Here is a 27,606-nt window from a genome sequence, read left to right on the forward strand (position 1 = left end):
CTCTTCGGCTTGGTGTCAATACACACAAATGGTGGTAAATTAGCCACGATAATTCCTGTCAACCTGCTCAGTTTTAATTGGCAGTTCCGATTAGAACCCTTCATTGCACCCTACCTGTGCCTGAACAAGGACTGTAGCTCCAGCGTTAATGAGCTTACTAGAGTCAACACGATTTATCACAACACAGGAGTTGATTGGACAGATTATTGGAATACAGGCCTCTTGCCAAATCAAACCTGACAAAGTATCTCAAAACGCTTTCTAAAAAACCTAAAAACAAAAAAGGTTTGAGGTACCACAATACAATTTATGTTAATTAATTTAAATGGGTGTTGGACTGTTTCGGTCTAGAAGATTGCATCAGATTACACGGATTCCTATTAGAATCAGAACCTTGTATCCGACCAGTAGTATTCAAATCACACACGCAACACAGAAATAACTAATAACACACAGACAGTATCAGCTTGGCAAATCTAATTTCTGGGAGTTCAGATTTGACTACTATATGGTATCACAGATTGGACTTTGCAGTAAAACTAATGATGTATATAAACCCTGGATTGCTGATGCTATGTGTTGGCCATTGAGAGGCTTTGAAACCACTGTTCAGCCATATTAGCACAGCACACGTATTGGAACAGTCCTTTATAGGAATGAATGGAAATCTACAGTATTTCAATAAAATGTTTCAAGGACAAAAGTACATGTACTATATTTAAGTATTTTTTGTTGTTGTAGTAGGAACATTAGTAACATTTATACTTTAAGGAAAATGTTTTTAAATAGTGTATATTTCGTTTTTTTATGTTTAGCTCACATAATATAATTTAAAAGTATGCATTAATAAGGTGTCTGTAATATAATAAATGTGGCATACATTTCTATTCCAAAATATATTTTTACAATGGTGGGGGAGTGTCAAGATGGAGACACGTTGGCTTCAACACAGCACCCTCTAAGCCTCATCTAGTGTATACATAAATCAGTGGGTAAATATTTGTCTGCTTAGCTATCTGAAAGTATAAAGAGGGAATACATTGAACGAGTGATTCTGACATTCTGTAGATTTCCCAGTAATAATACATTTCCTTCCCTGTAGAGAAGCACATTTTAAAGTTGACAAATAGACTAGAAAGCCCCAGACAGTACTTTATTTAGCTGACGCTACAGTTAAGGTGTGCAACTGTAAAAAAAAATTTTTTTAAAAAGTTAAAAGTTAAAATACATGAGCCATAGTGGGAATCATCAGTGCTACTTATTAATGCCATTGCTTTAACAAATGGTAGACAACAGTAACATTCCAGTAGAAATTATTTGAAATTATAGTCCAGGTGTGACCAGATGCTTCCCAGTCATACCAGTCCTATCCCCATATGGAGAGGTATCCAGTCAACACAAACAGAGAGAGAGAGAGGCTAGATATTAGCATGCTCAAGACACAATCAGTGAGTTTCGCTTGAAGTTCTTCAGAGAGAGGAGAGAGAAAGAAGAGAGAGGGGGACAGAGAGAGCGAAGGAGAAAGGGATAGGGATTGAGAGAAAGCGAGCGACCAGTGTGCGGGGTGAGAAGGAGAGATAGAAGAGAGGAGAGAGCAGTGTCAGCTGAGAGAGGGATGGGGGGGTGCAGCTATACATTCAGGCGTCTGAGACTGAGACGTGATGTGTTCTCTCCCTGTGATGAAGGGAAGACTGGCCAGGCTCTTTTTTTCCCCAGTCACTAGTCAAATCAAGACTAAAGGAAGAACCAGAAGAAACTCTCTCCTTCCCACTGCTCCTCCTCCCTGTGTCCCTTCATGAAAATCAAGTCCGTTTAAGTCATTTGAGAGAAACTTTCAAATGGCATGTGGTGTATAAAAGAGTGTTACAGTATGAATGACTTATATGCACAAATCCCTCAACTGAATCCTAATTATCTCTGTACTATTACGTAGTACTAGATTCCTATGTAGCAGACAGGCATTCATCAGTGGACATAGAGCAAGAACCATACACATACATACTTTATATAAGACTCTGTTGTGAGTTTACGAGTGCCATTGAGAAATAATCTGTTCTCAATCCCCAGAAAATCACAGTTTGCGATATTCAATGCGTCTTCATAACCATGAATGTGGTGGTAAAATGGACAGAAGATATCCCCATTGGTACTAAACACCTCAGGTAGATATCCCCATTGTTGGAATAACTGTGCCACAGAGGGAGCCACGTTGCAGCAGGCTAGGCTAGCTGAGAAGAGGTGAGTTTTAAACAGAAGCCAGCCCAGCCTAGTGCTGCAGTGCAGTTGAGTTGAGGAGAGGCTGAGAGGCAGGCAGGCACCCACCACAGCAGAACTAAAGCCTCCCATGCTCTGTCTGCTTGATGTTCTGGCAGCCAGGGAAACTGATCTGCCTCTGTGGAGACACCATCTTGGGAAATCAGACCCAGATCAAGAGCTCAAGTGTTGCACGTGTATACAGCAGTCACAGTGCCCTGGGTCATAACACTGCTCCTCAGGCTGCAGATTTACAAATGCATTTTCATAAATGTATTTCATATTTTTATTGAGATGAGCCTTTAGTGGTGACGGTGCGCTCAACAAACTCATCTTCAATAATAGAACTTGGTTCAGGCTTTGTGACACACTGTGTCACTGTGTGGAGGCTGTCTCGTGCCATGTGTAGGGATCGTGGAACTGTGTGTCACTGGATGGAGTGGACCTTCGTGTGCATTAAACTTTATGTGCCAGAAGCCATGCTGTCAGTCTGTCTCAGACGTCCCTACTTTATTTACCACATTGCAGTCAGTCTGCACATCTAGTTCATGCAGCAGGGTGAACTTAAAAAGCCTTATTTACACATCATGGCAACATACGGTCGGTGCATAACATGTCCCTAAATGATGCATAGACACGAGAAGAAACTGTTATGCTATTAATGCTAAAATACTTCTGAAAAAAATATCTCTCTCTCTACAGGAAATCAGACAGCGATAGGGGATATGCTGTACAGTGCTGCTTGAAAGTATGCGAACCCTATAGGGCTAGTCATTATTTTGTTATAAAATATAACAATTTTGTAATAGACATTCCAAGTAAATGACAGAAACAAAAAAATATATATTTTCACTGTTTTTTTTAACAAAAGTGGTTTATTTAACAGAAACTCAGATTTGATGAGTGTAAAAATATGAGAACCCCTTCAGTTAATAGCTTGTGGAACCTCCATTAGCAGCGATAACTTGGAGTAAACTTCTCCTATAGCCAGTAATCAGTCTCTTATTACCGAACTCAGCCAATTGTAGTGAGATTTGAGGGGTGTCTGGCATGAACTGCCCACTTCAGATCCTGCCACAGCATCTCGATTGGATTTAGGTCAGGATTTTGACTTGGCCAATCCAAAACACAAATCTTCTTTCTCCTGAGCCATTCTTTGGTAGATTTGCTTGAATGCTTTGGGTCGTTGTCTTGTTGTAAGACCCATTTTCGGCCCAGCTTTAGCTCCTTGACTGATGGCCTGACGTTCAAGAATCTCCTGGTATACCTCAGAATTCATGGTTCCCTTAAGATGTGGAGTTGTCCAGGTCCAGAGGAAAAGCAGCCCCAGATCTTGACATTCCCACCACCATGCTTGACTGATGGGATAAGGTTATTTTGGTGGTAGGCAATGTTGGATTTTCGCCAAACATAGCAAACCAAAAAGGTCCATTTTGGACTCATCAGTCTAGAGAATGGACTTCCAGAAACCTGTCCAGGTGGTCTCTGGCAAAGTTAAGACGGGCAGTTTGGTTCTTTTTTGATAGCAGAGGCTTCTTTTGATTCAGTGTTTGTCTTATTGTTGAACCATGCACAGTTACCTGAGCAAGGGAGGTCTGCAAATCTCTAGATGTTATGTTTAGGTTGGCTTTTACCTGATTTATTATTGTTCTTGTGGCTCTTGGGGATCATTTGGAAGGGCTTCCACTTCTAGGCTGAGTTGCTGTCATGTTAAATGCTCTCCATTTGTAAATTATTTGCCTCACAGTGGCCTGATGGAGCTCAAATCTTATTGAGATAATTTTATAGCCTTCCCCAGACTGATGTGCTCTCACTACCCTCGTCCCGATGTCCGCTGAGAGCTCCTTTCCTCTCGGCATGGTGTGCTTTGCATTCACCTGAATGGGTAACACTAAACGTACCAGGTTTCTTATGTCTATTTATCAGAGTCCCGCCCAAACTCTTTCCAAATGATCTTTCCTTTGATTGGTTCATTTGGTACCCAATTATTTACCCACCTGATTCTACTTACCTACTTGATTTAACCAATGCAACTTGGGGTTCAATTATTTTTGCACCTGCACTAATTACTTTTTAATGTTGTTTTTCTACTACATGCATGATTTCCCCTACACCAACATATGGTATTGGTAAATATAAACCTGTTATGTCAGATCAAAAGGCTGGTTCTGATTAAATTAAGATTTCATGGTAAAAACTTTAAAAATCTGTCGTTGCACAAAGGGTTCACATACTTTTAAGCAGGATTGTATATGTCAATCATCAAAAAATATAAATCAATGCACAGTATGTAGCAACGACTTACTGGAACAGACCAAGGCTTGAAAGAGAAAACTCATGACGGTGCTCAATAATTGACACTCAATCATCAATATCAGTTTATCACTTGCATTGGCACTCATATCATCCAGAACGACCAGATAAGTTTAGCCTATAGCTACTGGACTTTCTTTCTGTGGGAAAAGCATTAACCTTATTGATTTCCCCATTCGCCAAGTATCAATGCAGTGTTTCAGAAACCATTGGTAAGTCATGGTTAATAGTGCTACCTCTATACATACCCTGAATGTCAACATTGGAAATTGTCAATAATTAAAAAATATTTATATATAGAGTAGATCAATAAAATCTTGGTTCTCTTTCAACACATTTGCATGCAGTCAACTGCATAATATACAGGCAAGAAGTAAATAGAGTCAGGGGCGCAACTTTCACTGGTGACACGACCCCCACATTCTGAAATGGCATTTTTTGTCCCCCCCCCCCCCTCAGTTTTACCATTGCACTGTGATACTAAAAGCGCCATCGGTGTGCTTTAGGACCATGCGGACGCCTCAGAGCGGTCGGGTAGGCTGTTTGGCGGGTTCATTGGGCTGGATTTAGGCGCATGCAGACAACAAAGACCATGCGGACGGCAAAGCTTCTGAAAGGCACGGTGCTGCTGTCTGCAGCTGCTGTCTCTGTGTGTGTTGCAATTTTTCTCCAAGTCGTAAAAGCAAGCAGAGGAGAAACTGGCTGCTTTTTATTTGACTGATGTAGCTGGCAAGGTACCTGTAACTGCTGTTTGACTTATATTACCAGTGCTGAGCTAGTAGTGTAACTGACCTGTAACGTTAGCTACAGTAATATTTAATCCCTTCTCGACTTAAGTTCTGTCTGAAGAGAATGAACCAGCTAGCTAGTAGCTACCACAGCCAGTTACGCTCTAGTCTCTAGCTATGTGTCAGGTTGCTGTATCTAACAGCTGTTATGTGTATGAATAGCCTTTTTGTCCCGTTTCAACAGAAGTAAATTAACTTTGCTAGTTTCCTTCTAACGTTGGCTAACGTTAGCTGGATAGCTCACTAACTTTAGCTATTACTTATGCCTCAATCACACTAGACCTAAATCAAATGAAATGAAACCAGCGGCCAAGCGACTGAAAACTGATATTCAGATTTTTTTTGACAGCGCGATGTGAGTTTTTATTAGACACAGTATAGCAATGTAACATTATTGATCTGTTTTCCAAGCTACTTCCCTACTTTTCACACTGACATGGTATAAACAGCACTACAGGCTACACTGTCATGGTGCAGTCAGTACACAATACTATGCTCATCATGTTTTAGCAGGATCAGACAGCCAGGGAAGACCGGTCTACGGAGCTCAGGTGAATTTTGCAGTATATTATAACAATCAGTGAATGGATACAAAGTTCCATCTTGATTTGATGGGTAGACTACAGTCTGAGATCTGGGAATAATGGTCATTTAAATGATTGAACCATTGATTCTATTCATGGATAATATAATGTATAAATGTACACCAAGGTAATTCTTTGCCATGCCTCATCTTAGCAGGATCAGATGATGACAGGGGTCTCAGCTGGGTCAGGCAACCAGGGAAGTCCAGTCTGTGACGGCGCTCATGTGAACTTTTGCAGATACAACACTTTATTCTCTCTGTGCAGCAAACACTGGACAATCCAGAAGCTTCAAAGATTTAAACTATTTTAAGGCAGTCTGACAAACTTCAAGTCTGTTTCCAAACTGTATCAAAGTTTGATAGAGGCTTTTCCTGATGACACAAAACAAAAATGTGAGGGAGACCTGGGAAACACTACTGATGATGATGAATGGATACAGATATGTTTGAATAACCTGTCATGTTCATATCATCTCAGACATAAACTGCAGTTTAAGACCATCCATAGAACATACTACATCTCAGGACATCAGTCAGGAAGTTAAAGCTTGGTCGCAAATGGGTCTTCCAAATGGACAATGACCCCAAGCATACTTCCAAAGTTGTGGCAAAATGGCTCAAGGACAACAAAGTCAAGGTGTTGGAGTGGCCATCACAAAGCTCTGACCTCAATCCCATAGAAAATGTGTGGGCAGAACTGAAAAAGCATGTGCAAGCAAGGAGGCATACAAACCTGACTCAGTTACACCAGCTCTGTCAGGAGGAATGGACCAAAATTCAGGCAACTTATTGTGGGAAGCTTGTGAAAGGCTAACCGAAACATTTGCCCCAAGTTAAACAATTCTAAGGCAATGCTACCAAATACTAATTGAGTGTATGTAAACTTCTGACCCACCTGGCCTGTGCGCAAATGTAGGCCTATAAATGCGCCCACTTGGGGATGTCTGATAGTATTTCTGATTGTCTTAATTCACCACCACTAATAAGCTGTGGAGATTCTCAACGTCATTTGTCTTCACCTCAAACAGCAAGTAAACAAAGTCTGTTTTTAGAATCAACTGATAATGACAATAGTTCCACTAAGTATTTGAACAATATTTCCAGCTCTCTCCCTTTCGATAACCACTCAGCATGAAAAGTAAAAAATTTATTCTCTGGTCCAGTGGAAACATCAAAAAATTACTTCTTATCCCTTGCACAAATAGCCTACAGCTGTGTCTGTCCCGAGCTCACTGGCACTGGAATATCTGAGGGCCCAGAATATTTTACACAATGTTTCAAGTTTGCTAGTACGAGTTTCGGGTGACCCAGTTGATAGACAGGCCATGCGTACCAATGTGATTTATAGGATATTTATTTTGATCAGGACATTTTCTACCTGCAGGCTTCAATGTTTTTATGTGTTGGCTTTAAATAGGCTATTTTTACATAGTTGGCAATGGCAATAAAAGTTACTTTTAGATTTGTATCATTTTCATTTATATTTAGATAGACTGTAGATTAACCACAGACAAAGATTTTGAGATACAAAGACTATAATAAATTAAATGCAACTGTTCCACGAAAATGTGCATATAAAAATCATAACAGTCACGCAGATTGGTAGAAATGGTATCATAACCTTGCACTTCAAATGGAAAAGGTTGCTGACCGCTGGTGTAGCATATTACCAGCAACTTCAGGAGCATAAAGGCAGAAGCTGCAAAGGCCAGCAGCAGCGAGAAGAGGGTCTGGAAAATTATTTTTTCTTCTGGTTAGGCTATCTTGATCTCTGGCTCCCTGTTGAGTTATTTGCGTGTCGTAATTATTTCATCAAACAGCGTGCTCAAAGTATCAGATAATTTCAGTACTTATAGCCTAGTTGATTTTATTAGAACACATAGGGTGAGTCTATATGCCTAAAAATACATGTTTAAAAATGTCAGCCAATTGATTGGTTGAAATAAAAGACTACTCTTGATCGACCTATATTTGTTTGTTGTTGGGAACCGCCCTAGTAGAATTGCAGGAAATGAGCTTTAGATGCCCCCAAAATTCTGAGGGACTCCCAGACCCACTGCTAGGTTATGTCCCCCCCACTTCTAAAACCAAAGTTGCGCCCCTGAATAGACTTTTAGTTTCTTTGGCAAGCCAGAATCCAGCTGGACATGCATAGAGAAATATTTACAATCAAGAAAGGTCTCATGATGGACATGAGTTAAAAGTTTGTGTGCAAATGTTAAGGTACGTCGAACAGTGGTGTTTTGTCCTCTTCACATGTGCCCGTCATCGTCCACTAAGTCAGGAGAAACGGGTCTGGAGACAGTGAAGATGTCCTGACGTTTGGTTTTGGTTTTGGGGGTGGCGGCCAGAGGTAGAGACGGCCTCCTCTTCTCTGTAGAAGTCAGCAGTTTGAAGATCTGAGCCACCTGTTTCTCCAGGGCCCCCAGCCGGCCCCCCAGAGTCTGGAGGTCCCCCCGGAGCTCCAGCCGGGTCTCCTGCAGCGCAGCCTGCAGGGCCTGCTCTGGGATGGGGCCGAACGGGTGTGGCAGGGGGGCCTCCCCGGCCCTGTCTATACGCAGCTCACTCTTAGTGATGCCGCTGTCGCAGGAGTCTGTCTTATGGAGGCGGTTGTCCTCTCCCTCTCCTCCTCTGAGCCCCGCCTCCTGACCCCTGCCCTTCTGAGATAGCATCTCCACAGAAACGGCTTTAGCTACATTGTTCAGTCCCTCCTTCCTGACCACGGGAGGTGGGGCAGCCACGTTTTTGAGGCGCCCCCAGCCCCTGGCAGCAGGAGGCTTTACCAGAGCAGGGCTGCTGCTCACCTTGAGCCGGACTGGAGGCGGCTCCCCCATGGCAGGACTAGACTGCATGGGTGTGACCTGGGACACGGTGAGCACACTGCTACTGCAGCCCGTAGGGGGAGCCCCGTTCTGGAGCCCTTGCAGGGAGGAGTGTGGTCCGGGCCGCTGGATGTTGAGGGGCAGGGAGTGCTGCAGGCTGGAGTGGGACAGCTGCAGGCTGTGGGGGATGGGGTGAAGGTGGTGCTCCACTTGGAGCTGGTTCTTCTCCAGGTCCAGCTGGGAGGACGCCCCCTGATTCCTCTGCAGCTCCTTCTGCTGCTTGAACTTCTGGAAGAGCTTCCTGACCGGATGGTCCTGGGGGATGGTCAGCTGAACCTCGTTCTTCTGACGCTGGCGCTCCTCCTCCTCCTTCTTCACGTCACTGATCTTACGAAAAATTACCTGCAAAGTACAAAAAATAGAAGAGTAATCTCATTTTTATACATTATTTATGAATGAAAAGTAATACATTATTCTGTATACAGTGCATTCGGAAAGTATTCAGACCCCTTGACTTTTTCCACATTTTGTTACAGCCTTATTCTAAAATTGAAATTGATTAATCTACACACAATACCCCATAATGACAAAGCGAAAACAGGTTATTTGAAATTTGATTGGAGTCCACCTGTGGTAAATTCAATTTATTGGACATGATTTGGAAAAGCACACACCTGTCGAGACAGAATTGTGTCAAGGCACAGATCTGGGGAAGGGTACGAAAACAATTCTGGTCTCCATCATTCTTAAATGGAAGTTTGGAACCACCAAGACTATTCCTAGAGCTGGCCGCCCGGCCAAACTAGTTAGGATCGAGGGAAAGATGAACGGAGCAAAGTACAGAGAGATTCTTGATGAAAGCCTGCTCCAGAGCACTCAGGACGTCAGATTGGGCCGAAGGTTCACCTTCCAACAGCCAAGACAACGCAGGAGTGGCTTCGGGACAAGTCTCTGAATGTCCTTGAATGGCCCAGCCAGAGCCTCGACTTGAACCTGATCGAACATCTCTTGAGAGACCTGAAAATAGCTGTGCAGCGATGCTCCCCATCCAACCTGACAGAGCTTGAGAGGATCTGCAGAGAAGAATGGAAACACTCCCCAAATACAGATGTGTCAAGCTTGTAGCGTCATACACCTGAGTGGGCTCCCGAGTGGTGCAGCTGTCTAAGGCACTGTATCTCAGTGCTAGAAGCATCACTACAGACCCTGTTTCAATTCCAGGCTGTATCACAACCGGCCGTGATTGGGAGTCCCATAGGGCAGTGCACAATTGGCCCAGCATCGTCCGGGTTAGGGTTTGGCCGGTGTAGGCCATCATTGTAAATAAGAATTTGTTCTTAACTGACTTGCCTAGTTAAATAAAGGTTAAATAAAATAAAAAAATACCCAAGAAGACTCAAGGCTTAAATCGCTGCCAAAGGTGCTTCAACAAAGTACTGAGTAAAGTGTCTGAATACTTATGTAAATTTGATATTTCAGTTGTTTTTTTATACATTTGTGAAAATGTCTAAACCTGTTTTTGCTTTGTTATTATTGGGTAATGTGTGTAGATTGATGAGGGGAAAAATCTATTTAATCAATTTTAGAACATGGCTGTAACATAAGAAAATATGGAAAAAGTCAGAGTCTGAATACTTTACGAATGCACTGTAGATGACTCTGAAAACAACAAAGGAACCAGAGAGATTTATATGCAAACTGATAAAGAGCACCTGTCTGCCTGCCTATCTGGCTATCCATTCATCAGTGCAGTCAAGTCTGGCTTTAGAAGGGATCTCTATGAAAATATCCATCTGCACTCCTGACTGTGCCTCAGTCTATTATTCAACCTGCTTTGCCAATCTGCTCTCCTCTCCTGGCGCTTAGATACTAATTAAATTGGGAATGACAGGGACCTCAGCCAGCCAGTAGACTGAAGTATTATTCTTGGTTAAAATAATAATGGTCCCTCTGCAGCTGACAGTCCAGGCATGTGGCTCTTCAGCATGGCCGGAATATATTATTATATTATTCCCTCACATTCATTCTCTCAGCCTTGTCAGGACATGTCCCCTCCTCGCTGTACCCGGCACCTCTGTTGGAAGTGGCTGCGTAATGTCACTTAATGTCATTGTATCAAGCCCCTTGCTGGGTCAGTGGGCTAGTGTAGGGACAAGGAAGGGGAAAGAAAGGACTTGTCAATCACATCACCTGCAGATAGTATGTACTGTAGGCTTAGTTGGGAGGCAGTGACTTCATTACAAGACAACTAAAGCTTTTGCTGAAATGTAGTCTACATTTATGTGATGAGTCACTGTCTTGATTCATCCAGTGCAGGGACAGCAAAATTGTGTCGATTTTTCTACACAAGTCAATAGTGTTTCCCACTTATTTTAATTACAGCATAACAGGTTAGCTTTTCTCTCTGTCAAACAGAGATTCTCTAGAGACCATGACTTGGGCAGCTTGAGTAGGTGGGTAGATTTGAATAAAGTTAAGGGGGGGAAAAGGTCTCAACTTTGATTGACAGGTTAAGTGCTATACCGATTTGCATGGACCTCTTGAGTGAGAGGCAATTAGGCTTGGAAAAGAAACAAGGTTGTCATGGTAGTATGGTTGGCATCCTTGGGAAGCTAAAACTCAAGACACATACTTTGACCACACGGCTCTCAGGCAAGTGGCTTGACTTATTTTAATTATTCAAACTAATTTCACTGACCCAATTATTCTCTCCATCTGTCTGTTATGGAACTTTTGACTTTATTTTACATCCATATGGTAGAGCATGACAAATTACAAACCATTGCTATCAACAGGGATGAATGGCCTATTAATTACGGTCTACCGAGGAGTACTCTTCACAATATCTGACCACATTACAGTCGTTCTGCCAGAGTTATTCTCAGATACGGCAAGCTTTCCACCTATGTGGGAACTCAAGTCATATCATTCAAACATAAAATCGGGGATATCAATTAAGGGAACGATAAGTTAATGATATCAGGAATACACCAGCATTATTTGTCAAAACATGTATGGGAGACAAAATGGATGTGCATTTAGGCATCGTCCCCTCCAAGTTCATCCTGCCTTCGTCTGAGAGAGGGGCTTTGAGCTCCTAGAGAGACAGGACAGTATGCAGATGTCTTAATGTGTATGGTAATGGAGAGGATAATTAGCAGTGTTGCCGGAAGGGGAGCAGCTATGAGCTCACCCCACAAGACGGTACAGAACATAAAATAGCCATCAAACATAAAACAACAAGAAACACGGACACAGACAGAAACAGACAGATTAATTATTCAGATGAAAAGAGGGCCTGGAGTACTTTAAAAACATTTTTTGAGAGGGGCAGTAAGGGTAAGTTGATAATAGAAGCCTGAAAACAGACCGACTACACCTGTTCTACCCTACAGAGACTTATCACAGCAAAATAAAACTAACTTCCACAAACATATTTGATTTATTTTGCCTTTATTTAACTAGATAAGTAATTGAGAAAACATTCTCTTTTACAATAACAACCTGACCAAGATGGAGAAAATACAAACACACCCACATGACCTGATTCTCTCAACTGTAATAAGTTTGTTGTTAATAAAAATCCAACCTTTCTAACCCCATTAGAAGTTTTATTTTTTCAACTAGAAGAACGGCTGCCACTGAAATCTCTAAAATATGTCAAGAAAGAAAGAATAACTTAGAAATACACAGCCCCTTGCGGCCTATTCTAGAATATTCTATACAGTATATGTATATCAACAAGCATTTTTCTTGCAGACAGTTCGGCAGACGGAGGGAAGAATTATTCCAAGCAGCATTGCGTAGGCTCTATTTTGGAGCAGACTTCAAAGCTCGTTGAAAAAACAGAAATACAATGAACCTCAAATCAATAAAATCCTACCCTGGTTCAAAGTAGAAATAAAAATAGTACAACAATCCTATGTTTACACAGTGGATGAAGTAATATTTGGGCCAGAGGGGGAGAAAGGGTTCAAGGTCCTTATGAACCGCTCACTACAAGGGTGTGTTTGGTCTGCCTTTGAACTCTTTTCTTCTCTGAGGCTCCGTTGTAACAATCGACCTCTGGCTCAAGAGAAAGAAGTGATGGAGAGAGTGCTAGAAACAGAGTGGGGAGAAAAAGAGGGAGAGGGAGAGGGGAGGGGACAGAGACAGAAAGAAATCGAGAAACAACGATTGTTGTCTTATCTCCAAAACTCAATATCAAATAGGGTCCATGAGGAATTGGTTGCCTTGTACTGAGGGCCATGATTAACCCTGTCTCTATCTCTGTCTATCTATCTCCCTAATTCCAACACACCACCTCCTTTCTACTTTCTCACACTTGATGTCTCTTTTCTCCTATCCTCGCTTTCTCTCGCCCTCTCTCTCTCGCCCTCTCTCTCTCTCCCTCTCTCTTTCTGTATCTCTCCCCCTCTCCTGACATCCCTATCAACATGATATCTTCATGTATTAATGATAGTGCACTGGGAATTGTCCAGTCAGGCTCATTCATTGTTGCGGTTGTGGTCTTGGTAAGCCTGATTAACCTGATAGGCTACAGTGTGCAGCACTGTGCCAATGACAAACAAGCCTGTTTGAAAGGTAGTGTACCACTGACTTCATAGGTCACACGTTGCCACCACAACACTATAAAAACCTGCCTCCATGCAGTATTGTAGGAAAACACTGTAGGTTGTGCTGCCAATTACTGAGATGGCTGAGATGCGTGCTGCTGAGCTATGTCACATTGTCACAAGTCACTCCTCTCCCCCGACTCATTATGACAGAGATGATAATCAAAAGCCTAGTTAATTTCTCCACTTTCAGGTGCTGAGCTAAAAATGTATCTAATCAGCAGTGCTCCAGTGGCAGAGCCAAGCCTAGTCAGCACACTGACTGAAAAAGGTCCAAGCACTTAAATATACAGCTGCCAGCATGCAGACCTTCTACTAATATAAATTATGCAAAGCACTCAGAGTAATAAAACATGATATAACTGCATTGAAACACTTCTCCAAGTACCCCCCCCCCCCCTCCCCCCAAGTACCCCCCCTTATTTAAAAAACGTCCCAAGCCTGCAGGAGAATGCAGGGCCAGGGAGTGGGAGGTACTGTAATTGTGTAATTCCTGGGAGGAGATATTGGTCAGGGAAGCTAATCCTGGTAGCTGGATGGTCTGGGAGTGTGTAGGTGGTCTCATCTCTCCTCTTGATTAGATTTAGCGTTATATTACAGAGTTATATTTATCCCAGTAAGCTAGAGAGTGGAGGTTCCTGGAGCATGGGGTATGTGATAGATACTCTGTTGGCTCTCTAACAATACTCGCACAATCCCAGAATCAGAATGAATACAGGATCCAAACTGTACCCCTGACTCCCGCACCGCATGCCAACCCTTCGGTTCAAACTCATAATCAAAATGTATTGCTGACTTGGATGTGAGGCTGAAATCCCACATTCAGATATTGAAGAGGGATAGATGATGCAGAGCTGTGGAGGCACAGTCAGAACTCCTGACCAAACTCTGTCATTCTGTCACATTTTCCTCCAATATGAGGAGAGATGCTTGTCCATTTCTCCATACCGCCTTCTCTCTGTCTCTGGGCAGCCCCATCACACAGGCCCTGGGAGTGGGGGCAGGAGAGAAAGGGACTTGTACTCCCCCTCTGGGAAGCGTCTCTGTAGGCGAATGGATGACACATCACTGCTCCCTAGGTGATCCAGCCTGTCATCCTCCTCCCACTCCGGTCCCAAATATACATGCCAGGGGAGGGGGAAGGGCCACACACAAGCACACATGTATACGAGGAAGCACACACACACATTGGAAAGCACATGTACGCACATGCACGGAGACACACGCACATGTGCACACACACATACAGTACCTACACACACACACAGGCCTTAAGGAGAGTCATAACGGAGGCTAGGAGATATTGCAATGTGAGCTCATTCTAGACTTGTGTGGTGAAGAAGCATCTTAAAAAGCACAGAGTGGATTAGAGAGCAGTACATGGAGTGTCCATGGCCGCTTGAACATTTCAAAGTGTCTATGTTTTTCTGTTCTGATGTAGAGACTGCAGAGATAATCTACCCTGTCTCTCTTAGTGTGGCTGTCTAGCTCTGGCTTCTTCTTCTCCACATAAAAAAGTGGGTCAATTTTCTTCTTAAGTTCAGCAATTCATTATTTATCAGACAGAACAGAGAAAATGAAACTCTCTGCATGGGTGACTTCCTCATCTCCCCTCCTCCTGCTGCTCAGCTCTCTCCATCTCACCTGATCACTGCACTGCCTTCCACACACACATAGACCTGCTGTTCTCTTGCTGAAATCAGGAAAACACTTACAACAAATCACCATTTTGGACTTCAGCCTGGACTTCACTTTTCTGTATTAAACTCCCTACCCCACCATATCCTCTCTCTCACACACACACACACACACACACACACACACACACACACACACACACACACACACACACACACACACACACACACACACACACACACACACACACACACACACACACACACACACACACACACACACACACACACACACACACACACACACACACACACACACACAAAATGTCATCCATAGAATAGTTCTTTGGCGGAAGGATTTTTGACATACAGTATATTTAACATTTATATCTAAAAGCATAATTGAGAAATCATTTGGCATATTTATGACCTTTTGGCATGACCAAGGCCTCCTTTAAGACTCCATAGTGTTTCATCTGTGTAGGTGCTATAGAGCTTTGGTAGAACTTTGGTGTCATATGAAGCTTTAACGCTTGCTCTGTAATATGTGTAGTATTTAGTATTTTTTTATATTCATTTATGAATATTGACAAATATAAACATGAATATTGAAAATATACCATTTATGATTTGGCACATTTTTCGGTCAAACTTTATTTGGATAGTGTGTAGAGCATCTACAGGTGTACTATCTGTAACATTTCAACAAGCGATCTCCTAACCCTAACCTTAACCCTTATCCTAACCCCTAACCGTAACCCTTATCCTAACCCCTAACCTTAACCCTTATCCTAACCCCTAACCTTAACCATTATCCTAACCCCTAACCTTAACCCTTATCCTAACCCCTAACCTTAACCCTTATCCTAACCCCTAACCTTAACCCTTATCCTAACCCCTAACCTTAACCATTATCCTAACCCCTAACCTTAACCCTTATCCTAACCCCTAACCTTAACCCTTATCCTAACCCCTAACCTTAACCCTTATCCTAACCCCTAAACTTAACCATTATCCTAACCCCTAACCTTAACCCTTATCCTAACCCTAACCCTAAACTTAACCCTTATCCTAACCCCTAACCTTAACCCTTATCCTAACCCCTAACCTTAAGCCTTATCCTAACCCCTAACCGTAACCCTTATCCTAACCCCTAACCTTAACCCTTATCCTAACCCCTAAACTTAACCCTTACCCTAACACTTATTCTAAAATGTACCCTAGCCCTTACCGTAAACCTAGCAAGCAGCTGCTTATCAACAGATAGTCAGTTGCTTATCAACAGATAATTGTTGATAGCATGACCATCTGTAGTGCATCTGCAGATGGACTATCCAAATAAAGTGTGACCAATTTTTCAATATATTGTTGAACAAAATATATTCTATTTCGGCTATTCCCTAACTGGGGTAATGCCGTTGGAGGTACGCCAAATAAAAATGTGATTCACATTTTCAAACAGTCCATTTCGATTTTCCAACGGGGCTATACATTTGGGTGATGTCTCACAACCCTTTGTTCATGTTAGAGTTAGGGCTAGGGTTAAGGGTTAAGTAGCCTCGTTGCACTGCCAAAAATAAACCATCTAGTGTTCAGCGAAAAACCACACAATGTCAAATACAGGTAGCATAGTCAAATAATGAACATCCAATCACATTAACCGTTACTCTCCCGTGGGAATTCCACAAATGTATGTAGCAAAACGTAGCTTCTGCTCATTTCTTTGCTCGAAAATTGATAAATTGTTAAAAAGGTAAGGTCCGCGTCCATAGAGACACATACCAGCTCTACTGGTGGTAGTACTACTACCAGCAGTACTACACCTGCACCTGTTGACGACACAAGTTGTTCTGCTTCCAATGCTAGCATCAGTAATTCTACATTTGTTGCTAGCACAGCTAGCATGGACACTGAAATAAGCAAACAGGAAACCGCTCACCCAGAGTCGGCACTCCTCGTGGCCGGAGACTTTAATGCAGGGAAACTTAAATCAAACTTAAACCTAATTTCTATCAACATGTTAAATGTGCAACTAGAGGAGACAAAAATCTAGATCACCTGTAAACCTTACACAGAGACGCGTACAAAGCTCTCCCTTGCCCTCCATTTGGTAAATCCGACCACAAATATATCCTCCTGATTCCTGCTCCCAAGCAAAAACTAAAGCAGGAAGCAACAGTGACTCAGTCTATAAAAAAGTGGCCAGGTGAAGCAGATGCTAAACTACAGGACTGTTTTGCTAGCACAGACTGGAACATGTTCCGGGATTCTTCCGATGTCATTGAGGAGTACACCACATAAGTCACTGGCTTTATCAATAAGAGCATCGAGGACGTCGTCCTCACAGTGACTGTACGTACATACCCAAACCAGAAGCCATGGATTTACAGGCAACGTTCGCATTGAGCTAAAGGGTAGAGCTGCCGCTTACAAGGTGCTGGACTCTAACCCGGAAGCTTATAAGAAATCCTGCTATGCCCTGCGACAAACCATCAAACACGCAAAGCGTCAATACAGGGCTAAGATTGAATCATACTACACCGGCTCCGACGCTCGTCTTATGTGACAGGGCTTGCAAACTATTACAGACTACAAAGGGAAGCAAAGCCGCGAGCTGCCCAGTGACATGAGCCTACCAGATGATCTAAATCACTTCTATGCTCGCTTCAAGGCAAGCAACACTGAGGCATGCATGAGAGCAACAGCTGTGTGATCACGCTCTCCATAGCCAATGTGAATAGGACCTTTAAACAGGCCAACATTCACATGGCTGCGGGGCCATACGGATTACCAGGATGTTCTGACCAACTGGCAGGTGTCTTCACTGACATTTTCAACATGTCCCTGATTGAGTCTGTAATACCAACATGTTTCAAGCAGACCACCATAGTCCCTGTGCCCAAGAACACGAAGGTAACCTGCCTAAATAACTACAGACCTGTAGCACTCACGTCAGTAGCCATTAAGTGCTTTGAAAGGCTGGTAATGGCTCACATCAACACCATTATCCCAGAAACCCTAGACCCACTCCAATTTGCATAACGCCCAAAAAGATCCACAGATAATGCAAACTCTATTGCACTCCACACTACCCTTTCCCATCTGGACAAAAGGAACACCTACGTGAGAATGCTATTCATTGACTACAGCTCAGCGTTCAACATCATAGTACCCTCAAAGCTCATCACTAAGCTAAGGACCATGGGACTAAACACCTCCCTCTGCAACTGGATCCTAGATTTCCTGACAGGCTGCCCCCAGGTGGTGAGGGTAGGTAGCAACACATCTGCCACGCTGATCCTCAACACTGGAGCCCCTCAGGGGTGCGTGCTCAGTCCCCTCCTGTACTCCCTGTTCACCCACAACTGCAGGGCCACCATTATTAAGTTTGCAGACACAACAGTTGTAGGCCTGATCACCGACAACGACGAGACAGCCTATCGGGAGGAGGTCAGAGACCTGGCCGGGTGGTGCCAGCATAACAACTTATCCCTCAACGTAATCAAGACTAAGGAGATGATTGTGGACTACAGGAAAAGGAGGGCTGAGCACGCCCCCATTCTCATCGACGGGGCTGTAGTGGAGCAGGTTGAGAGCTTCAAGTTCCTTGTTGTCCACATCCCCAACAAACTAGAATTGTCCAAACACAGAGAGCACGACAAAGCCTATTCCCCCTCAGGAAACTAAAAAGATTTGGCATGGGTCCTCAGATCCTCAAAAGGTTCTACAGCTGAAACATCGAGAGCATCCTGGTTGCATCACTGCCTGGTACGTAAATTGCTCGGCATCCGACCGCATGGCACGACAGAAGGTCGTGCGTACGGCCCAGTACATCACTGGGGCAAAGCTGCCTGCCATCCTGGACCTCTACACCAGGCGGTGTCAGAGGAAGGCCCTAAAAATTGTCAAAGACCCCAGCCACCTCAGTCATAGACTGTTCTCTCTACTACCGCATGGCAAGCGGTACCGGAGTGCCAAGTCTAGGACAAAAAGGCTTCTCAACAGTTTTTACCCCCAAGCCATAAGACTCCTGTATAGGTAATCAAATGGCTACCTGGACTATTTGCATTGTGTGCCCCCCCCAACCCCTCTTTTACGCTGCTGCTACTCTCTGTTTATTATATATACATAGTCACTTTAATTATACATTCATGTACATGCTACCTCAATTGGCCCGACCAACCAGCACATTGGCTAACTGGGCTATCTGCACTGTGTCCCGCCACCCACCACCCGCCAACCCCTCTTTTACGCTACTGCTGCTCTCTGTTTATCATATGTGCATAGTCACTTTAACCATATCTACATGTACATACTACCTCAATCAGCCCAACTAACCAGTGCCTGTATATAGCCTCACTACTGTTATAGCCTCACTACTGTATATAGCCTCGCTACTGTTTTAGCCTTTCTACTTTTATAAGCCATGAAATATGCGTTCTTCCAACTTCAACTCACGCTACAACCAGCACTGCAACTGTAATGAATGAGTAGAAAAGTGTATCAATAGGCTTGCATTGTTATTATTAGCAGCAGTGCAGTGCGACTCGAGTTTCGCAATCAGCTGGAAGATGGTGTGTCCCTTTTTGGTCAGTGTCAGCGGAGGAAAGGGAGAGCAGAGGGATGTTGAGAGACGAAACCTCAGTCTGCTGCTCTCTCCTTCTGCTGAGACTGACCATCAGATGCAGGGATTATCAGCCCAGTAAAATAAAAATAAAAAGATAATTATTTAAATGTCTGCTTTTACCGGTGTGATCATATAGCCTACCTAAAAATGGTCCGAACACCAATGCATTAGCAGGGCAATTCAAGAAAAGCCCATAAGCGGTGATAATGTATTGGGCCTATAGCCTACTGCACAAACCTCACAGTACTGTTTTTAATAGGTTAATGTTGCCTAGGCTTACATTTTTAAGTCATGTTTTTTTTTTAAATCACAGCCAGCGGTAGATTTTGGCTTGCATTTTGACTCAGAAAGGGATCTTGATTTAAAAAACGGTTGGTGACCACTGCTCTATTTGAACATCACAAATCAAAACTGTGCAGTTTTATCAGTGAGGCTGTATCAGTGTGTTGAAAATGAACAAATAAACCAATAAACATATTTTCAGACAATATGTTTTAATATTCATGTTTATATTTTTCAATATTCATAATTTAAAATGTTTTTATTGAAATCAAAATACTACTCATATGACACCTATTTTTCCTTTACAGCATCTACAGATAAAACATTAAGGAGTCTTAAAGGAGGCCTGGGTAAGGGCAAAATGTAATAACGATGCTTTGATTCATTATTTCTCAATTATGCTTTTAGATACAAATGTTAAATATGTCAACAATCCTTCCCCCAGAAGACTATTCTAAGGATCGATTACATTTTGTGAAAATCCCCAAAATCCTGGTATTTTTTTGGTCTTGGTTTTTTGTGGAAACTCTCATTACTAATACATCAGTCGGCTGGTAAAAGTATCCTTGTCTGCAGGGTCAGGCGTCTCTTACCATTGTCCTCCAAGCACACAAGCTGTCCCAGCTAACAAAAATAAACCATAGAAAAGAGCCCCTAACGACACAGATATTCTGTAAATATTTGGTGCACTCTGTGGATGTCTGCTTCTTAGGCTTTCAACCTAAATGTAAAAAGAGGAATACTCCAGAGATCTAGAATTCTCTGAAAAGTATTGGTAGTATTCGACAGCACTGGGAAAATATTTAAAACGGATCATTTTAATACCAGAACCGTAAAGCGCTGCAGAAGTACAGCATAGATTTCGCTTAACAATGTGCAGTGGCCCCTTTAGGCAAAAGAAAAAGAGCAGATTTGCATGTGTTTTTTTTAAAGCAATATAGCTCTCTTTAGTCAGGTAAAGAGGAGTCTAAAAGCCCCGAAGTGTTTTCTTAAATGAGAAAATGGTTAGGTAAGTTAATGCTCATCTTACCAAGATGGAAACAATCGTTCAAGACTAAGAGAGAGAAAGGTGCTTTGTGTTGAAATTTCACAGGGCCCCATTTTTAACATGAGCATTCAATCATTTGTCAAGTGTTGTATGAAACGATGAATGTTTTCATGAATGTTTTCAATGTTTTTAAAATCAAAAGGATCAACAGTTTGAGTATTTTTTTCTGCATACCCACAAAATATGCATTTCTGAGATTATTTGAGAGAGAAAAGTTTTGTTCGTTATGAAAGTACACTGTGTATGCTGAAATACTTGCAAGAAAAACACCTTCCACACTTATTTCCACCAGCCATAGTCACTAATGGACTGAATGACAGACATACAGTATGTCACAAACTCCAGGTGCAGAATAACAAGCAGGTCTGCCTCAGTACAGGTCCTGACCCAAATACTAGCCGTCGTCATGTGCCTGATGGCTGTGTGACATCTCTCACACTGCATTGTGACTAATAAGATGATGAGTCATGGAGATGGAACTCAATCAGTGCTCCATCAGACCAATTCATTACACACACTCTCAAGCGCCAGCCATGTAGCACAAGCATTTCGCTACACTCGCATTAACATCTGCTAACCATGTGTATGTGAAAATTTGATTTGATTTGGTACCAGCTCACAAACTCAAAACAGGGACCAGGCCTTGCTATCTCTGCCTGACCGCTTCCCATCTCTCCACTGGGATTCTCTGCCTTTGACCCTATTACGGGGGCTGAGTCACCGGCTTACTGGTGCTCTTCCATGCCGTCCCTAGGAGGGGTGTGTCACTTGAGTAGGTTGTGTCACTGACGTGATCTTCCTGTTCGGGTTGGCGCCCCCTTGGGTTCGTGCTGTGGGGGAGATCTTCATGGGCTATACTCAGCCTTGTCTCAGGGTAGTAAGTTGGTGGTTTGCAGATATCCCTATAGTGGTGTGGGGGCTGTGCTTTGGCAAAATGGGTGGGGTCGTATCCTGCCTGTTTGGCCCTGTCCGGGGGTATCGTCGGACTGGGCCACAGTGTCTCCCGACCCCTCCTGTCTCAGCCTCCAGTATCTATGTTGCAATAGCTTGTGTCGGGGGGCTAGGGTCAGTCTGTTATATCTGGTGTAATTCTCCTGTCTTATCTGGTGTCCTGTGTGAATGTAAGTATGCTCCCTCTAATTCTCTCTCCCTCCCATGGGACCATGCCTCAGGACTACCTGGCCTCACTCATGACTCCTTGCTGTCCCCAGTCCACCTGGTCGTGCTGCTGCTCCAGTTTCAATTGTTCTGCCTGCGGCTATGGAACCCTGACCTGTTCACCGGACGTGCTACCTTGTCCTGGACCTGCGGTTTTCGACTCTCTCTCTCTACCGCACCTGCTGTCTCGAACTCTGAATTCTTGGCTATGAAAAACCAACTGACATTTACTCCTGAGGTGCTGACTTGTTGCACCCTCTACAACCACTGTGATTATTATTATTTGACCGTGCTGGTCATCTATGAACGTTTGAACATCTTGGCCATGTACTGTTATGATCGCCACCTGGCACAGCCAGAAGAGGACTGGCCACCCCTCAGAGACTAGTTCCTCTATAGGTTTCTTCCTAGGTTCCTGCCTTTCTAGGGAGTTTTTCCTAGCCACTGTGCTTCTACATCTGCATTGCTTGCTGTTTGGAGTTTTAGGCTGGGTTTCTGTATAGCACTTTGTGACATCGGCTGGTGCATTTGATTGATTTAATATAGCGGCAGTTCAACACACACACACACACACAGAGTATCAGCTCTGAGGGTAAAGGCTACCTCTGCTATTTCTCACTGGGAGATAGCAGACCGCCAACATGTCTGTGGGTGTTAACTGCTAAAAGGCCACAGTAAGTAAGGAGTCTATTAGTATTTAATATATAATTCATTATGCGAAAATGGCTCGGACAAAAGACCTAAAGGGGGGAAAAAGAGAATAAACATGGTAAATACCTTTAGGATTAATAACCTAATAATGTGAGAATTACATTCCAGAGTTCCCTCAAGAGTGAAAGGTAGTGCTGAACAATTAGTGTTTTCTGAGGTCGGTTCGGTTTCGGTTCCATTTATAAAAACGAATCGCGGTTATTTTTTAAACATTAAATACACTATTCATTATGTGGGTGAATGCTGTAATGGACAGATCACAATTTACTGGAGGAGGGGTGGTCCAAAATAGGGCAAGGTTGTCAAACTAGTTTTTGTTGCTTTGGGGAGGGCTGTGGGGTTTTTTATTGGGCAAAGAGGAGGGTAGTGTTTTTTTTCTCCATGGAGTAAATTCGCTCTTTTGCTGGATTTACTCTATTATTTCTTCCATATAGCCAAATTTCCTCATCTGCTTGAAGGCTCCTCCCCTGTATCAAGGTGGTTTGGTACTTCCCTTATGACCTAAGTTTTTCCGTGTGCTAACTTTTACTATGCCACAGGTCAGTATAGTCTATCAGTCTAACGGTCTGTCCTGCCCTCTATCCCACATTCATAGTGACAATAGTGATAGGTGGATCCTTTGTCCATATCTGTAATAGGCTAACTAGCAATCATACAGTGCATTCGAAAATAACTCAGACTCCTTTAATTATTATTATTATTTTTTAAATATCACATTTACATAAGTATTCAGATCTTTCACTTAGTACTTTGTCGAAGCTTCTTTGGCAGAGATTACAACCTCAAGTCTTCTTGGGTGAGACGCTTCAAACTTGGCACACCTGTTTTTGGGGAGTTTCTCCCATTCTTCTCTACAGATCCTCTCAGGCTCTGTCAGGTTGGATGGGGAGAGTTACTGCACAGCTATTTTCAGGTCTCTCCAAATATGTTAGATCGGGTTAAAGTCCGGGCTCTGGCTGGGCCACTCAAGGACATTCGGAGACTTGTCCCGAAGCCACTCTTGCGTTGTCTTGGCTGTGTGCTTAGGGGCATTGTCCTGTTGGAAGGTGAACCTTCGCCCCCAGTCTGAGATCCTGAGCAGGTTTTCATTAAGGATTTGTATCTCTCTCTATTTTGCTCTGGTCATCTTTGTCTTGATCCTGACTAGTCTCCGAGTCCCTGCCTCTGAAAAACATCCCCTTAGGATGATGCTGCCACCACCATGCTTCACCGTAGGAATGGTGCCAGGTTTCCTCCAGAAGTAATGCATGGCATTCAGGCCAAAGAGTTCAATCTCGGTTTCATCAGACCAGAGAATATTGTTTCTCATGGACTGAGAGTCTTTAGGTGCCTTTTGACAAACTCCAAGTGGGCTGTCATGTGCCTTTTACTGAGGAGTGGCTTTCGTCTGGTCACTCTACCATAAAGGCCTGATTGGTGTAGTGCTGCAGAGATGGTTCCTTCCTGAAGGTTCTCCCATCTCCACAGAGGTACTCTAGAGCTCTGTCAGAGTGACCATCATGTTTATGGTCACCTCCCTGACCAAGGCCCTTCTCCCCTGATTGCTCAGATTGGCCGGGCGACCAGCTCTAGGAAGAGTCTTGGTGGTTCCAAACTTCTTCCATTTAAGAATGATGGAGGCCACTGTGTTCTTGGGAACCTTCAATGCAGCAGACATTTTGTGGTACCCTTCCCCAGATCTGTGCCTCGACACAATCCTGTCTCTGAGCTCTTACTTATGTAAATAAGGTATCTGTTTTTTTGTTTAAATTTTTTTTTTAAATCTGTTTTCACTTTGTCATTATCGGGTATTATGTGTAAATTGCTGTAACGTAACACAATGTGGAAAAAGTCAAGGGGTCTGAGTACTTTCCGAAGGCACTGTATCTGCAAAGTGTTTGGCTAGAGCGCACGTGCCAATAGCAGATTGGGCACATTCCCTACAACTACTGTACACAACATGCTTAGTGACAAAACCATCAGCATGCCTAGAGTTGAAGAAGCAATGGAAATCCATTGAACTTGTATTTTTTGATGTATTTAGGCACAGACTTTTATCTGTAATAAGTCAATTTGATGAAAACACAACGCTGACAGGAAAATGCTCTAGGATTTGACAGGGTCAGGCTTTAGAGTGTTTTAATATAGTAGTGGACTAGATGAGAAGAATGTAGGTTACTGTGCAACTCCCTATTCAGTTAGGATGTAATATTAGAACATAAATGTATTTATAATAATTTGTTTTATCATTATTATTATTATTGTATATCATTGTAAGGATATTTATTAATTGAAACCAGTTGTGCAAATATGCTGAACCTATTTTGTTTAATTCTGTTGAGACATTTTCATTGGCCAAATTAAATTTGATCTGTCTTTTTAATTGTGTACTCCGTATTTATTTGAAGATACTGTAGGTTATAAGTAGGTCTGTTGTAAAATAAATTACAGCCTATTTCTGTCATTTGTTGGGTATGGTAGGCACTTGCCTTTGTTGGTAATTGCTGCGATATATCCTGTGAAGGTTTAAACCAGTTCGCAAGTGTTTTGCTTCATTCTGTTATGCCATTTTCTTTGGCCTAATTTTCCAACTGTAATGCTGTGTCTGCCGCAGCATAATAGCCTGCTCGTAAGCCATCTGACATAAAGACATGCATGTCGGTACCGTAGCAAGCTGCCAGCATATCTCTATAATATAGAATAATATATGCCATTTACTGTAGCAGACACTTTTATCCAAAGCGACTATCTCACTCTCTATCGCTCTGGGGCTAGGCCTAAGCTTCTTGTTAAATATTAATATCACACAGTGGACCCTAAGCCTATACATGCAATGCCCTGATGCATTTAGTGCTCAAATCTCTGACAGCTGAACTGTGAGGTGGACAATTATTGTTTTAGGAAAGTAGCCTAAAAATGATTTATTTTTTAAATGGCTATAAAGTTGTGCATATACTATACATTGAAAGATAAGGAATAGTGTTTTTGTAATTTGTTATAGGCTGTTTTTAAGGACACGTACGTGTGGCTCCAATATCCTTTGTTTATTGATGGTGCTGGCTGAGCCAATTCGGATCTGAATGCATATGGATGTCTGGTAAATTAAAATCTTCCCGGTCACGCTATGCGGCGCCAAATTCTCCTAAAGTAAACCCCAAAATGTGAATATTATTTTTATGCAGATTTCAGAAAATTTGCATTAAAATCTGTCGCCAATTGGATGGGAACTTATAGACACCCTAAAGACTCTGGCAAGTACGCTAGTCCAGTGTCACTTTGATTATGCCTACACATCATGGTTCCCCAGCAGCCCCAAACATCTAAAGAATAAGCTCCAGACTAGGGTTGAATATTTTCTCATTATTTTACAAATGTTCCATCCAAGAATAATCACTTTTCTCTCTGGTAAGCCGGTATTTCCCTCCCAAAACAGAAGTATTCTAATATGTCTTGATTTGATTAGAGCTTTGGTCGGCATGAAAATTCAAGCCTGATGCTACCTGAGCCTGATAAGCCATACATTAAATGACATTTTATGAGACCAAGCCCCAAAGAAACAAATGATTGTGCCGTTATCCAATAGACAGCCTATGAAAGGCTACCATTACGCATGACAGAAAAACATAAAAGCCCATAGATGTACTGTAGCTATGTCAAAACATAAGGTGACCCCAAAAGCCAGAGATGTGCACATTAGATGTGCATTCAGTCCTTATATTACTGTAGCATATTCTGCAGCAAATGTAGGGACCACAATGGAAATACGTCCCCGACTTTATTGTGCAATCATGGTAACTTTTTTTATTTTTTATAATAAAAATCAATCAATCAATCCAAACTGTGCAGAGGCTATTGATGAATCAAAAGAGACATCTGTTAAAAAACACCAAAAAAGTTTAACGACATTCAGAGATCGTCAAGCCAAGCCTTCAATACTGGGTACGGCTACAAGGTAAGGAGGGATGTGTTTTCTGTTTGTCGAGATTGACATCTATTTATTGTGGTGTTGAAAACGCAAACCACGCCAGTATGTTTTTTTAAATTTATTGGTCATTTGGTACATTGGCACAGAAACCTGATGGTGAAAAATGAATTGCATATACAGTATTTTATTTAAGTATAAAGATGGCATCAAAATGCTGAAAATCTAACTTCCCCCTAGCTGATCATTGTCTGCAGCCAGCTCTGATTGTGAAGTAATGAAACAGGCAGAGTGAGCTCCCCTGTGATGGTCAGCAAACCCTCAACTTTCTGACCCGTAGCACTGCGTGGCATCGATTGTGCCACAAAAGCAAAGTAGATAGATACTCACGTTTATAAACACAGGGTCACTACAGTTAATGCTATTTGTGGCCGTAAACATTGTTTTGAGTTCATTCTATGAGGGGGAGGGTGTTCAATTTATTTTACAGTACAAGGGACACATTGAGTTGAACGAGCAGTCCCAAACAACACTGAATAAAACAATTAATAAAAAGTCCCATGATGGTAGTGACTGCCCATAACGGCTTATCACTTATTAACCATTATTTATTCACATTCATTTATTTAATAAAATATTTCAGTTGTGTATATTACATTTGTTTTATTTGATTACCAAGTCATCATCTCATCTCTATGGAGCTGCTGCCTATGCTGTCTGACAAAACCATTATTTTAGTAATTCTTCAAAGTAAATTAGACATAGTTTTATGGCTACTGAATACCAACTATCAGTCACTTAGATTATGTATTTTCAGGTAGAGATACCAAGAGAAGACACTGCTCTCTATCGATCACACATTCT

At 42.5% G+C, this 27,606-nt stretch overlaps 1 protein-coding gene across 1 annotated transcript in view; it reads right to left on the bottom strand.

Moving 5' to 3' along the window:
* Positions 1–8,192: 8,192 nt before the first annotated feature.
* LOC139375162 (potassium voltage-gated channel, subfamily H (eag-related), member 5b) overlaps positions 8,193–27,606 on the bottom strand; it is an 83,698-nt gene continuing 64,284 nt past the window's right edge. Inside the window, exon 11 of the mRNA XM_071116701.1 lies at positions 8,193–9,164. Coding sequence (XP_070972802.1) covers positions 8,193–9,164 — 972 coding nt within the window. The remainder of the gene's footprint in view (positions 9,165–27,606) is intronic.

Source organism: Oncorhynchus clarkii, chromosome 19 (assembly GCF_045791955.1).
Source record: "Oncorhynchus clarkii lewisi isolate Uvic-CL-2024 chromosome 19, UVic_Ocla_1.0, whole genome shotgun sequence".
In the NCBI taxonomy this organism is placed as follows: domain Eukaryota; kingdom Metazoa; phylum Chordata; class Actinopteri; order Salmoniformes; family Salmonidae; genus Oncorhynchus; species Oncorhynchus clarkii.